The sequence below is a fragment of the Sinocyclocheilus grahami genome, unplaced genomic scaffold (assembly GCF_001515645.1).
Source record: "Sinocyclocheilus grahami isolate Dianchi unplaced genomic scaffold, SAMN03320097.WGS_v1.1 scaffold667.1, whole genome shotgun sequence".
Taxonomy (NCBI): domain Eukaryota; kingdom Metazoa; phylum Chordata; class Actinopteri; order Cypriniformes; family Cyprinidae; genus Sinocyclocheilus; species Sinocyclocheilus grahami.
In genome coordinates this window covers 275,745-287,578 of record NW_015505846.1, presented here as the reverse complement: position 1 = coordinate 287,578, position 11,834 = coordinate 275,745, and the positions used below count along the sequence as shown (strand labels likewise).

The following is an 11,834-nucleotide window of genomic DNA, read 5'->3' as shown; positions in this document are numbered from 1 at the left end:
TGCCCGACTAAGTATTGATAGTTGTGTAAATACTGTCATACTAACAGCTGTCTAATTTTTGGTTGATTGTAATCTATTACATACCTTTCTATCAAAGTTATCTAACATTTTCAAGCTGAATTTGTTCTGACACAGTTTAACTCCGAGTTCTTGTCATATTTTATTACCATTTTCTAAAATATAGCGAATAAACTGTGATAATGTGAGAAATGTTGAAGGTGTCTGAATAAATTTTGGCTTGACTGTATCTATTTGATAAATGAAGTTAACCAACTAACATTATACATACTCTTTTGGTTTCTGTACCCAATATTTAAAAAATTTACAAATGCAATAAAAATATTGGTATCGGTACTCGGTATCGGCAAGTACCAAAAATAAAAGTATCGGTATCGGGCAAGTACTGGAAAAAGTGGTATCGGTGCATCCCTAATTATAATATCACAATGCTTTGCAATAGCGACATCCAACTCAACTACTTTTCTACGCACTTTGATTATATAAAGTTAGTTTATAGTAAATTACACAGCTTTATCGTACACAACAGGCGATATGCTGTATTGATGCAACCCATTAAGATGCACATCTATTATTTTTTTCAGTGACTGGTGTTAGGTGTGGGCGATATGACCAAAATCTTACATCACAATACGAGTAATTTTATTTCACGGTAATGATATATATCACGGTATAGTTATTTTTGCTTTAAAGGGGTCATATGATGCGATTTCAAGTTACAAGCTGTTTGTGAATAGATAAGATCCCTAAAGTTGCAAAGACTAAAGTCTCAAACCCAAAGAGATATTCTTTATAAAAGTTAAGACTCATCCACGCCCTCCTAAAACGCCTCGTTTAAACACGCCCCAACATGTCTATGTCACAATGTGGAAAGATTTGCCTAACGCCGCCCAAATGTTCACGCAAAGAAAGAAGGCATAACTTTATTGTTGCTGCCACCGCCGCCATGTTGTGAAGGCGCTGTGTGTTTCGTTGCGAAAACGAAAATACTTTGTTTGGCCTTCCAAAAGAGAACACGACTAGAAATCAGGGGTTAAGTTGTATTTACAACACTGTTCCAGAACAGTTCAACCCAAATATTCAGATGTGTGCAGCGCATTTTATGGAGGACTGTTTCCTGATCCTGGAAGAGTAGACTACAATGCCGGCTGTTCTGACTCACACCAAGTACGTTTTCATATTTAAAGAATTTGCCACTGATGAGTCAAACGCGAGTTTTGAGCAGTGTAGAGTAGCGCTTGTTGTTTGTCATTTCTCGGATCACAAACGCAGACATGGATTTATGCAACTTTTCATTTTCCGTCGGTCTTAGTACACGATGTAACTACAGAAGAGTCCAGTTTTAAATAGGAAAAATATAGAAACTCTTTGGTCATTTTTGAGCGAGATGCTAACGGTCTAATCAGATTCAATGATCTATGCTAAGCTACAGCTAAAAGTGCTACCGCCAGACCCGGAGATCGGCTTAATGGATTAGAAAACGGTAAAACTCAACTGTTTAACTCTAGGGGAGTTGGAAAATGAGCCTATTTTCAAAAATAGTGGAGTGTTACCTTAACCTTTAGGCTTTGCTGTCTCTCTGTGTTTGGACATGAAGCCAAATATAATTAGTTGGTTCAAGAAACACATGTATATTTAGCATACTGCTTATACTAGTTATGTGATATGCAATATGTATGAAGATATACACTACTGTTTAAATGTATGGCATGAGTTTGAATTTTTTTGTGTTGAAAACATTTTCGTATTCTTGCAAAAGTATTGCGTTCACCCAAGAAATTTTGCATTCTCTCACAAAAGTATGTTCTCCCGAGAAACTGTTCTTTTGCAAAAGTATTGCATTCTCAAACACTGCGTTCTCTCGCGAAAGTATTGCGTTCCCCCAAAAGTATTGGGGTCTCCAAGAAATGTGGCATTCTCTCACAAAAGCATTGCGTTTTCCTGAGATACTTTGTGTTCTCTTGCAAAAGTATTGCGTTCTACCAAAGAAACGTTGCATTCTTTCACAAAAGCATTCATTTTCCAGAGAAATGTTGCGTTCTCTCACAAAAGTATTGCATTCTCCGGAGAAACTTTGAGTTGCCTGGTTTGAGACGCTGTGTGCTGATTAGCCATATGACCTTTACAGCTCACGTGATTGGTTCAAAAATACCTGCGCTGTAATTCTGAAGGCATTATGTACTGTATAGACCAGGGGTGCCCAAACTCGGTCCTGGAGGGCCAGTGTCCTGAAGAGTTTAGCTCCAACCTCAATTAAACACACCTGAACCAGCTAATCAAGCTCTTAATAGGCATACTAGAAACTTGAAGGCAGGTGTGTTGAGGCAAGTTGGAGCTAAACTCTGCAGGACACAGGCCCTTCAGGACCGAGTTTGGGCACCCCTGGTATAGACCATCCTGGTTGCACTTCTTTATAGCACCGTTCCAGTTTCATAAAAGCATCAATCAAATGATTCTTTTAAGCCAGGGGTAGGCAAGTTCGGTCCTAGAGAGCCGCAGTCCTGCAGAGTTCAGCTCCAACCCTGAAAAAAAAAACTCACCAGCCTATAGCCTTAGTAATCCTGAAGACATTGATTAGCTTGTTCAGGTGTGTCTGATTAAGGTTGGAGCTGAACTCTGCAGGAATGCGGCTCTCTAGGACCGAACTTGCCTACCCGTTTTAAGCGAAACAGATGAAACGGATGCGATTATTTCAGTAGTTTTCAAACCTGTCTGAATGCTGGAGATTGATGGATATTGAATGAGTTTCATTTGCAGACTTCTGTGATAGTGATGGATGTTTTGAGAGAAAATCTGGGCATAGGCGCCGCGAGATTAAACTCATGTGATGAGCGCAAATAACCACTTGGCATCCGTGGCATCACAGAAAGCGAATTAAACATCAAATACAGTTTGCCTGCGAGGGCTTACATGAACCATTTTTCTCAAACTAAAATGAAAAGGCATCTTGTGTGTGACGAACAATGGCTTTCTTTATCCGAATATTTATACACTTTTAGTAACTGTATTTCTCTCTGTTCATCAGGATTCCTCTGTGGTTTTGCCAGGGCTTTCCAGACTTGGTGTTTCCCTTTGGCAAACTGCAAGTGCACATCAGCAGGGAGTGAAGAATAGCTGAACATGTGTGTGAATAGAAACGAGAGACAGACATTGTGTGTGTGTGTGTGTGTGTGTTTGATATTAATGGATCTCTTATCAAGTGATCTGTATCCCGATTGTTACTTCATCCATAATGACCGTGTCCATCCCTGAGGCCGGGACATCTGATCTGTGATCAGGAACAGCTGTAGGACCATCGGCACAGCTGACAGTACTGAGGTGAATAAACCTGATCCTAGATTACTTCATCTGGCAAATGCCAATTCTGCTTTGAAAATCTGATCAAGTTTGATGTTAAAGTGTGTAATTGTTTTGATGTTTAAATACTTTCTTCTTTAACAGTTTAATATATAGAGACGGCTATAAATAAGCCATTTGTAGATTGTTTAAAGGGTTAAAGGGGTCATATGATGCGATTTCAAGTTACAAGCTGTTTGTGAATAGATAAGATCCCTAAAGTTGCAAGTCTCAAACAAAGTCTCAAACCCAAAGAGATATTCTTTATAAAAGTTAAGACTCATCCACGCCCTCCTAAAACGCCTCGTTTAAACACGCCCCAACATGTCTATGTCACAATGTGGAAAGATTTGCCTAACGCCGCCCAAATGTTCACGCAAAGAAAGAAGGCATAACTTTATTGTTGCTGCCACCGCCGCCATGTTGTGAAGGCGCTGTGTGTTTCGTTGCGAAAACGAAAATACTTTGTTTGGCCTTCCAAAAGAGAACACGACTAGAAATCAGGGGTTAAGTTGTATTTACAACACTGTTCCAGAACAGTTCAACCCAAATATTCAGATGTGTGCAGCGCATTTTATGGAGGACTGTTTCCTGATCCTGGAAGAGTAGACTACAATGCCGGCTGTTCTGACTCACACCAAGTACGTTTTCATATGAGCAGTGTAGAGTAGCGCTTGTTGTTTGTCATTTCTCGGATCACAAACGCAGACATGGATTTATGTTTACGCGGCGCGATGCAACGCGTAAAAAGACAGTATAAGTCATTATAATCCGTAATTATGTCCCCACTGGATGCAACAAATGCCATGTTTATAATGGGTTTTAATGTTTTTGTCTCGTCACACTGGGACGCAGCATCACAATATGGTAAGGGGCGTAACATTTATGTCACACGCTTGAGGTATTCTGGATAGCTGGCCAATCAGAGCACACCTCGCTTTTCAGACCGATGAGCTTTGTAAAAATCTACGCGATTCAGAAAGGTGGGGCATTGAGGAGAAACAATAATATACAGTATGTGGAAAATAATGTGTTTTTTTAACCTTAAACCACAAACATTTCATTACACCAAATAATGTTCTTTTTAGCAACATCATATGACCTCTTTGAATAAGGTCTTATGATATCAAAATTTTTGATACCATAGACATTTTATAATATTTTTTGTCACCAGTGTCAATTTCACAAAAAACTAATACTAGCCTAAATTTAAAAAACAAACAAACATCAAGCTCACTGAAGACAAAAAAAACTACAGTAGAACAAATAAATAAGAAATGATACAACATTGTATAAAGTAATCAAATAAAAAAAAAAGCATATTCTTCACTGTGTAAATTAAATATATATCTTCTTATTAAAGTTACAAAAGTGATTTAGCGGTCACTTTAAGAGCTGCCCAGATCCAATACACTGTTACACATGTGTTTTCTTTCTCAGCTGTTTGGTTTCACTTAAGACCCAAGTTACTGTGATCATGAGGATACTTGCAAAGACGGGCATTTTGACATACAAGTGTGTGTATTTAACCATTCAAGGCCTATAAAGCAACAAAATGCTGCTGATTGCGTTTCAAAGGCTTAAATTGTGTCAACCATAAGTTTTCATGACCAGGTAGCACAACAATGTCACTTGAGTGTGTAACCGCGATAGACAGGATAGTCCAAAATCTCTATATCGCCTACCCCTAACTGGAGTACTTCATTTTGTTGTCCATACAGGTATTTGATGAGCTGTCATTAGAAGACTGATGATCGAAGTGCAGATTTTTTCAATATATATATATTTTATATTATTTATTTATCATATATTTTTCTATATTATTAAAAAAAAAAAAAAAACTTTCAGATATTTTTTTTTTATTGTTGTTGTTGTGAATGTCCCTCTTGGGGACACGAGATTTTCCATTTTCAGAGAGTTGCAATGTTCATGTTATCTTTTTGCTGCATGTGTGAGTTAAAAATGTAACTGGTTGTGTCGTGGCCTAATGGTTAGAGAGTCAGACTTGGAAAAAAATTCTATAGAAATCAATAGGGACCAACAACTGTTCGGTCACACTCATTCTTCAAAATATATTCTTATGTGTTCAGCAGAAGAAAGAAATTCATACAGGTTTGGAACAACTTGAGGGTGAGTAAATGAAGACCAAATTATAATTTTGTTGTATCCCTTTAATTTTAACAGATATAACAATTAAAAAAAAAAAAAGTCTAAATGTAGTTTCGGAAAAAGACTGCAGTTTTTTGACATCACTAAAAGCATATGGCTACATAATATGCACGTGTCATGCATCACATGACGTGAGCAAAGACCAGCTGACTAAAGGGTTGGGGCCATCTAGAGACTCAAGGCCTGCAGATTTACATTTAGTCATTTTGCAGATGCTTTTATCCAAAGCGACTTACAATTGGGGAATACATAGTGATTCATCTTAAAAAGGCAAACAGACACAGGAAGGTCTCACAATACCAAGTTTCAGGCATTGTTTAAATCAGTACAAGCTAGAAAGGGAATGAATAAATAAAGTGAAAGAACGTTTTTTTTATTTATTTATTTTTTTTATTTAGGATGGTCCCTGATGCAGATGGTCCCTGGGGGCCCATGAGAGTCCAGGCTGACCACCTTCCTGTGACGTAAAAGGTCACAATTCATCTCAGTCTATGTCACACTTTAAAAGTCTGTACGGAAGTATTACAGTATTGCTAGAAAAAGATGTACCACATGCAAAGTCTGACACACCTATATGAAAATTCAAAGTACCAAAGTCCTTCAAAAGCCCTACTCCTTTACAACACCGATACACTCCCAATGCAGACTGAAAAGATTGTGTCGAAATGCTGACAACGTCTGTGTAAAATACATTCTGAAATGTACTGTGAACAAGGTTGTGGAAATTTCAGTTCACATCCTATCACAACACACCTCAAGATGGGCGGACAAGGAACTTGTTTTTCAGCATTGCTGCCTTGCATTACATGATTCAGCATATATCTGATCACTCTTACACCTGCCACAAAGAAACAAACTGAATATCATCCCTAATGAATGACAACATCTCAACTACAGATCCCAAAACAGCAGTAAATCTAGCACACGAAAGTCTCTGTGATGTACTCGCAATGCAGTGAAGTTTAAGCCAAAACATCTCAATACAAATCAACCAGTTAGCCAATCCTGCTAACTTAGATTTATTGATAAACTATTGCATCACAACAGCGTGTGTGGAGAGCTATTAAACTGGGAATCTAGCTGTACATACGTACTTATAAATATTCTATAAACTAACGTTAGGCTGTTAAAATAGCGAATACATGATCATAACAGCAGTTGCTAGCTAGCTTAGCAAAGTAACTTAACTGAAACTAACTTCCACAACAGACTGGTTTAAATACAACATTTCTCACCTCTGCATGTACAAATACTGAGTAATTAAAACCATTTAAGTCGAATTATACTGGGATAATCAAAAAAAAAAGACACGTTTAATAAACCAGTGAGAGTGGAGGGGCTGCTATGTGACAAGCTAACAAAGCAAAGCGGTAATTTTACAGACTTACAGTAATAAGCGACCACCGGTTCTCTTTTGTCGTGTTCCTGCGCTGTTCTTAAATGGTGCTGGATTGGTTTCAGCTGCGGTGGGAGCGCCATCCTGGAGAAAAGACTCCGTTACAAACTTCTACGGTCAGCAAGAGCCAAAAAATTGCTAGTAACAAAGATGACAGACTCGAGTCGCGAATGAGCCGCTTCCGCGTCTTCAAATGAACGCGCAGCCACACCTTTACTGACCTCCATAGGCGAGGAGTAAGAAATGACCCACATGAATCAGTGGCGACTTATATCCTGCATAAAATACATATTGGCTTATATACAGAGCAATGTTTAAAAGTGTTGTCTATTTAGTAATCACGTATTTTAAGGTGTAATTTGTCATTTATTTGTCATGCTATAATAATTGTTTTAATTAATATTTGAATTAATATTTACATCAATTAAAAGTCATAACTGTTTTGCTGTTTTTATTCTGTTATATATGTCTGCAATGTATTTGCATTAAAGATGAACTAATGTACTTTGATTTGTATTAGTTATCTATTTTAGTTTTAGTTACAGTTGTAGTAATGTTGTCATTTTATTCCTTTTTTATTATGTCAATGCAGCTTGTACAAAGCACCCCTGTATTAATGCATTAATGTTCATAAAACACTTCATAAAGTGTTAATTCCTTTTATCCAACAGATTCCTTTTTTAATTGCATTCCCCTTATAATATGTGTAAATATTACTGATATGGAAAGGTGTAAACAAAAAAACAATGATGCGACTATTTTAACTATATTTACTTGATTGAAACTTCAAAAACATTAGGAAATCATTGTAACTGACAGAAGGCCAAGGATTCACAAGCAGATCTGTTTATTCTGACCTAGACTGATAATACATTATGGCAGTCATAAATTATATATATATATATAAATATATATATATGAAGATTTTCATGCATAATTTTCATCATAAATCCCACAGACAAAAACCAATATAAATGATCAACTCTCTACACATAGTACAAAAGCTATTACTCAAACAGCTGTGGTGTTGAAACAGTGGGAAGGCAACTGTGGGAAGATGTGCAGGCCAGACATGCTGTCAGATCTCCTCGGATGTTTCATTTATGCATAAATAGCATTCTTATAATAAATAGTTACCCGCTGACACAAAATAAGAGATCACAGTATGCCATTTTGTACCTGAGATGAAACACTTAGCTGAGAATAATAACAAAAGTTGGATGGATGCCTGATAAAAATGAACAGATACAGATACTACAACCACACAAGATCATTCTCAAATGGACATAAAACTAGATGGAAATCAACAGCTGATGAATGTACTATCAATGTGCATGATTGTAACTAGATACCATGGACCGCTCAATAATGTTTTTAGAAACTGATGCACTCTTGCATGTAATTATTCTTCCTTAAGAAGAATCAATCTTTGTTGAAATTTAAATCAAATAATATTTGTCAAAATAGTACTTGCATTTTGTGTAATATTTCAATATAAGTATAAATCTAAATCTGAAAATAATATTGCAGAGATAATAATGATCAACCAAATATTTATGTGGGTTTAGGTTAGCTCATACAAGTCAATAAAATAATTTCTCCTGCTAGAGAGGTGCTTTTTAGGCTTACAAAAGCTTTAAAAAAAGATTAATGAGTCCCTTGCCATTAATTAGGCTTGTTTTGTTTAGATTATTCCAGAAAAGGAATAATAAGCTGACCTGTTTTAAAAAAGCATGTACTTCTGTGTCTACCACCAGAAAATGCAGAGGTATGTGGGTTTATGTCCTGTCTGTGATTCAGAGACCCACGGAAAACATAAAACAAACACTGCTAAAGTATCACTAAAAACACTTTCTAAATTCTCAAGTCACTGGCTGGTTTAAATATCCAAGTCTTCGGAACAGAATCTCAAAAATCTCAGCGACACAGAGGAGTATGGTGATGATGGTGAAGGTGTACATTGCACTGAGGAAGATAGTCTTCTCAAAGTGTTCAGGGACCATACACTTCGAGATGTTGAAGATCTTTGCAAGGGCACTGACATCGCACATATAAATAGGATCAACCAGGAACCCAAAAAGGTGGCTCTGAAGCCAAAATGCTAAAACTTCCAGAATTATTCTCAACAGGACAGAGATGATGTAGAAGACTGTGGACATTGGCCGCTGAAGGATCTCATCCTGGTCTATATTTTTACAGGCAGCATAAAGATGAAACACAGCTCCAGGCACAAAGACAGTGCATAGCTGCAACGCCCAGAATACCTACAATAACAACAAAAAAACAGCTTTTTTTTTCTTTAGGTTTGCTTTTGTTTTTTCACTTTTGTCATTTTGCCCAGTAGTATGGTTTTTATTAAAGTTTCCACAAAAGAATTACAAGAGATTATAGGCCATAACACATCTTCGCAATCAGCTTGTCATACTCACATAGTAGAAAACTTGAACAAATAGTTCACCCTTAAGTGAAAATACGCTGAAATTTTAGCCACCCTCATGCCATCCAAGATGTAGATGTGTTTATTTCTTCATTTGAATAAATTTGGAGAAATTTAATATTGCATCACTTGCTCTCCAACGAATCCTATACTGTGAATGGGTGCCGTCAGAATGATAATTCAAACATCTGATAAAATCATCACAATAATCCATAAGTAATCCACACGACTCCAGTCCATTAATTTTTTGTCTTGCGAATTGAAAATCTGAGTGTTTGTAATACCAGGAACCCAAAAAGGTGGCTCTGAAGCCAAAATGCTAAAACTTCCAGAATTATTCTCAACAGGACAGAGATGATGTAGAAGACTGTGGACATTGGCCGCTGAAGGATCTCATCCTGGTCTATATTTTTACAGGCAGCATAAAGATGAAACACAGCTCCAGGCACCAAGACAGTGACTAGCTGCAACGCCCAGAATACCTACAATAACAACAAAAAAACAGCTTTTTTTTTTCGTTTTCTGTCTTTAGGTTTGCTTTTGTTTTTTCACTTTTGTCATTTTGCCCAGTAGTATGGTTTTTATTAAAGTTTCCACAAAAGAATTACAAGAGATTATAGGCCATAACACATCTTCGCAATCAGCTTGTCATACTCACATAGTAGAAAACTTGAACAAATAGTTCACCCTTAAGTGAAAATACGCTGAAATTTTAGCCACCCTCATGCCATCCAAGATGTAGATGTGTTTATTTCTTCATTTGAATAAATTTGGAGAAATTTAATATTGCATCACTTGCTCTCCAACGAATCCTATACTGTGAATGGGTGCCGTCAGAATGATAATTCAAACATCTGATAAAATCATCACAATAATCCATAAGTAATCCACACGACTCCAGTCCATTAATTTTTTGTCTTGCGAATTGAAAATCTGAGTGTTTGTAATACTTGTGTGGTTTACTTGTGGATTATTGTGATGTTTTTATCAGCTGTTTTGAGTCTCATTCTGATGGCACCCATTCACTGCAGAGGATCCAATGGTGAGACAGTGATGTAATGCTGAATTTCTCCAAATCAGGTTAATCGACCAAGAAACAAACTCATCTACATCTAGGAAGGTCTGAGGGTAAGTCAGTTTTCAGCAAATTTTCAATCAACTATTCCTTTAATTTATCTCAGTGGAAGTGACAGATAAGTAAGCTTCAAATCTTAAAGTTACTAGCTTTTTTTAACATCTATGTTTTGATTATAGGATATCTGAAATAGTTTTTTAAGATACAGTAGGTTGCCAGATACCTCAACTCCAAATCTTACGTTTAGTTTCATGTTTAGATTAGTAAAATGAATTAATGAATTAATAAAAAGCTGTTAGCTTTTTAGAATTTATCTTTTGTTTTTTCTTCCTAATTCTTCCTACAGCCATAGTCACCTTTGCCTGTCATTTCATGCATATTTTGATACCACAATAGCAGGTTATTAAATCGAAATATTTTCATTCACTTTTACCTGAGGTGTTATTGGCCTGAACTGGTTGTAACAGTAAAGGTTTATTTCCCTTTTGTCTGGATCACAGCTGAAGTGGAGGGCCTCATTGCCATAGACGGCGAATCCAAGGACTCCAAGGAAAAATGTACGCACAGAGCCAAAAAACAGCGTGTGGAACTGGCCTATCACTGTTGGAGGCCTGAGCTGAAATATGCAATGAAAAAGATTATAACACACAAATGCAAGACCAGACATGCATCCACTAAAATCATGTTTACATTAAATTTTTCTAATTTTGCATATAAAGATAAAACTTTACATTACATACTTACACATCCTTCATAAAAGTTTTTGATGTAGTTTAATGACATATTTTGACTTCACAACTCTGCATCATTAACCTGTCACCATCATTGCCAGTCTTCTAACCTCAGGCAGAGGCAGATGGCAATTGCGAACCTCCAAATGACCTTTCGCTTTAGAAACCCCTTGTCAATGCATTCTCTTTTTATCCGCAGTGCCTTCATCAATTTACTCACTCAGTGCAAAAAAAAAGACAAAAAAGAAAAATAACAAAGGCCACGGGACATGTGGTCAGCCCATAGGCTAATCCCTACTCTGTCAGCGAAAAAACAACTCTTGTATCTCACAATAGAACAGAGCAACCATGACAATTGCAATGAAATGCAATTGTATCACTGGGCAGATCACATAATGAAAAACAACAATTAACAAATAACACAAATTCCTGAACAGAACTTAAACAGGCTAATCAAATCAATGTAATAAATGGCATTTAAAACAAGTGCATTCTGTAAAACAATGTCACAACAAAGGCGGGTTGAGTAATGTTATCTTGGGATTTTGAGACTATCTAAGACAGCTGTAGGCCTTACTGATATAGCTGTATAAAATAGCTTTATTTCATTTACTGTATGTAGCTATACATCTGTCTCAGATATTTGCGAATAGGCCTTCTAAAAGTTTAACT

The 11,834-nt window shown here is 36.7% G+C and overlaps 2 protein-coding genes across 3 annotated transcripts in view; both read right to left on the bottom strand.

Annotated features, from left to right (window-relative positions):
- Positions 1-7,136, bottom strand: part of vta1 (vesicle (multivesicular body) trafficking 1) — a 61,491-nt gene extending 54,355 nt beyond the window's left edge. Inside the window, exon 1 of one of the 2 annotated variants that reach the window (XM_016242651.1) lies at positions 6,912-7,136. In XM_016242651.1, the coding sequence (XP_016098137.1) occupies positions 6,912-7,002 (91 nt within the window). In that variant the 5' untranslated portion in view covers positions 7,003-7,136. The remainder of the gene's footprint in view (positions 1-6,911) is intronic. The other variant, XM_016242650.1, reaches the window with a different exon arrangement.
- Positions 7,137-7,767: 631 nt separating this feature from the next.
- On the bottom strand, positions 7,768-11,232 carry gje1a (gap junction protein epsilon 1a). Its single transcript, XM_016242652.1, has 3 exons — positions 11,176-11,232; positions 10,865-11,047; positions 7,768-9,183 (listed from the first exon to the last, which is right to left on the bottom strand). Exons 1-3 carry the CDS (start codon positions 11,212-11,214, stop codon positions 8,782-8,784), a joined length of 624 nt encoding a protein of 207 aa, XP_016098138.1. The 5' UTR covers positions 11,215-11,232; the 3' UTR covers positions 7,768-8,781.
- Between the last annotated feature and the right edge of the window lie 602 nt (positions 11,233-11,834).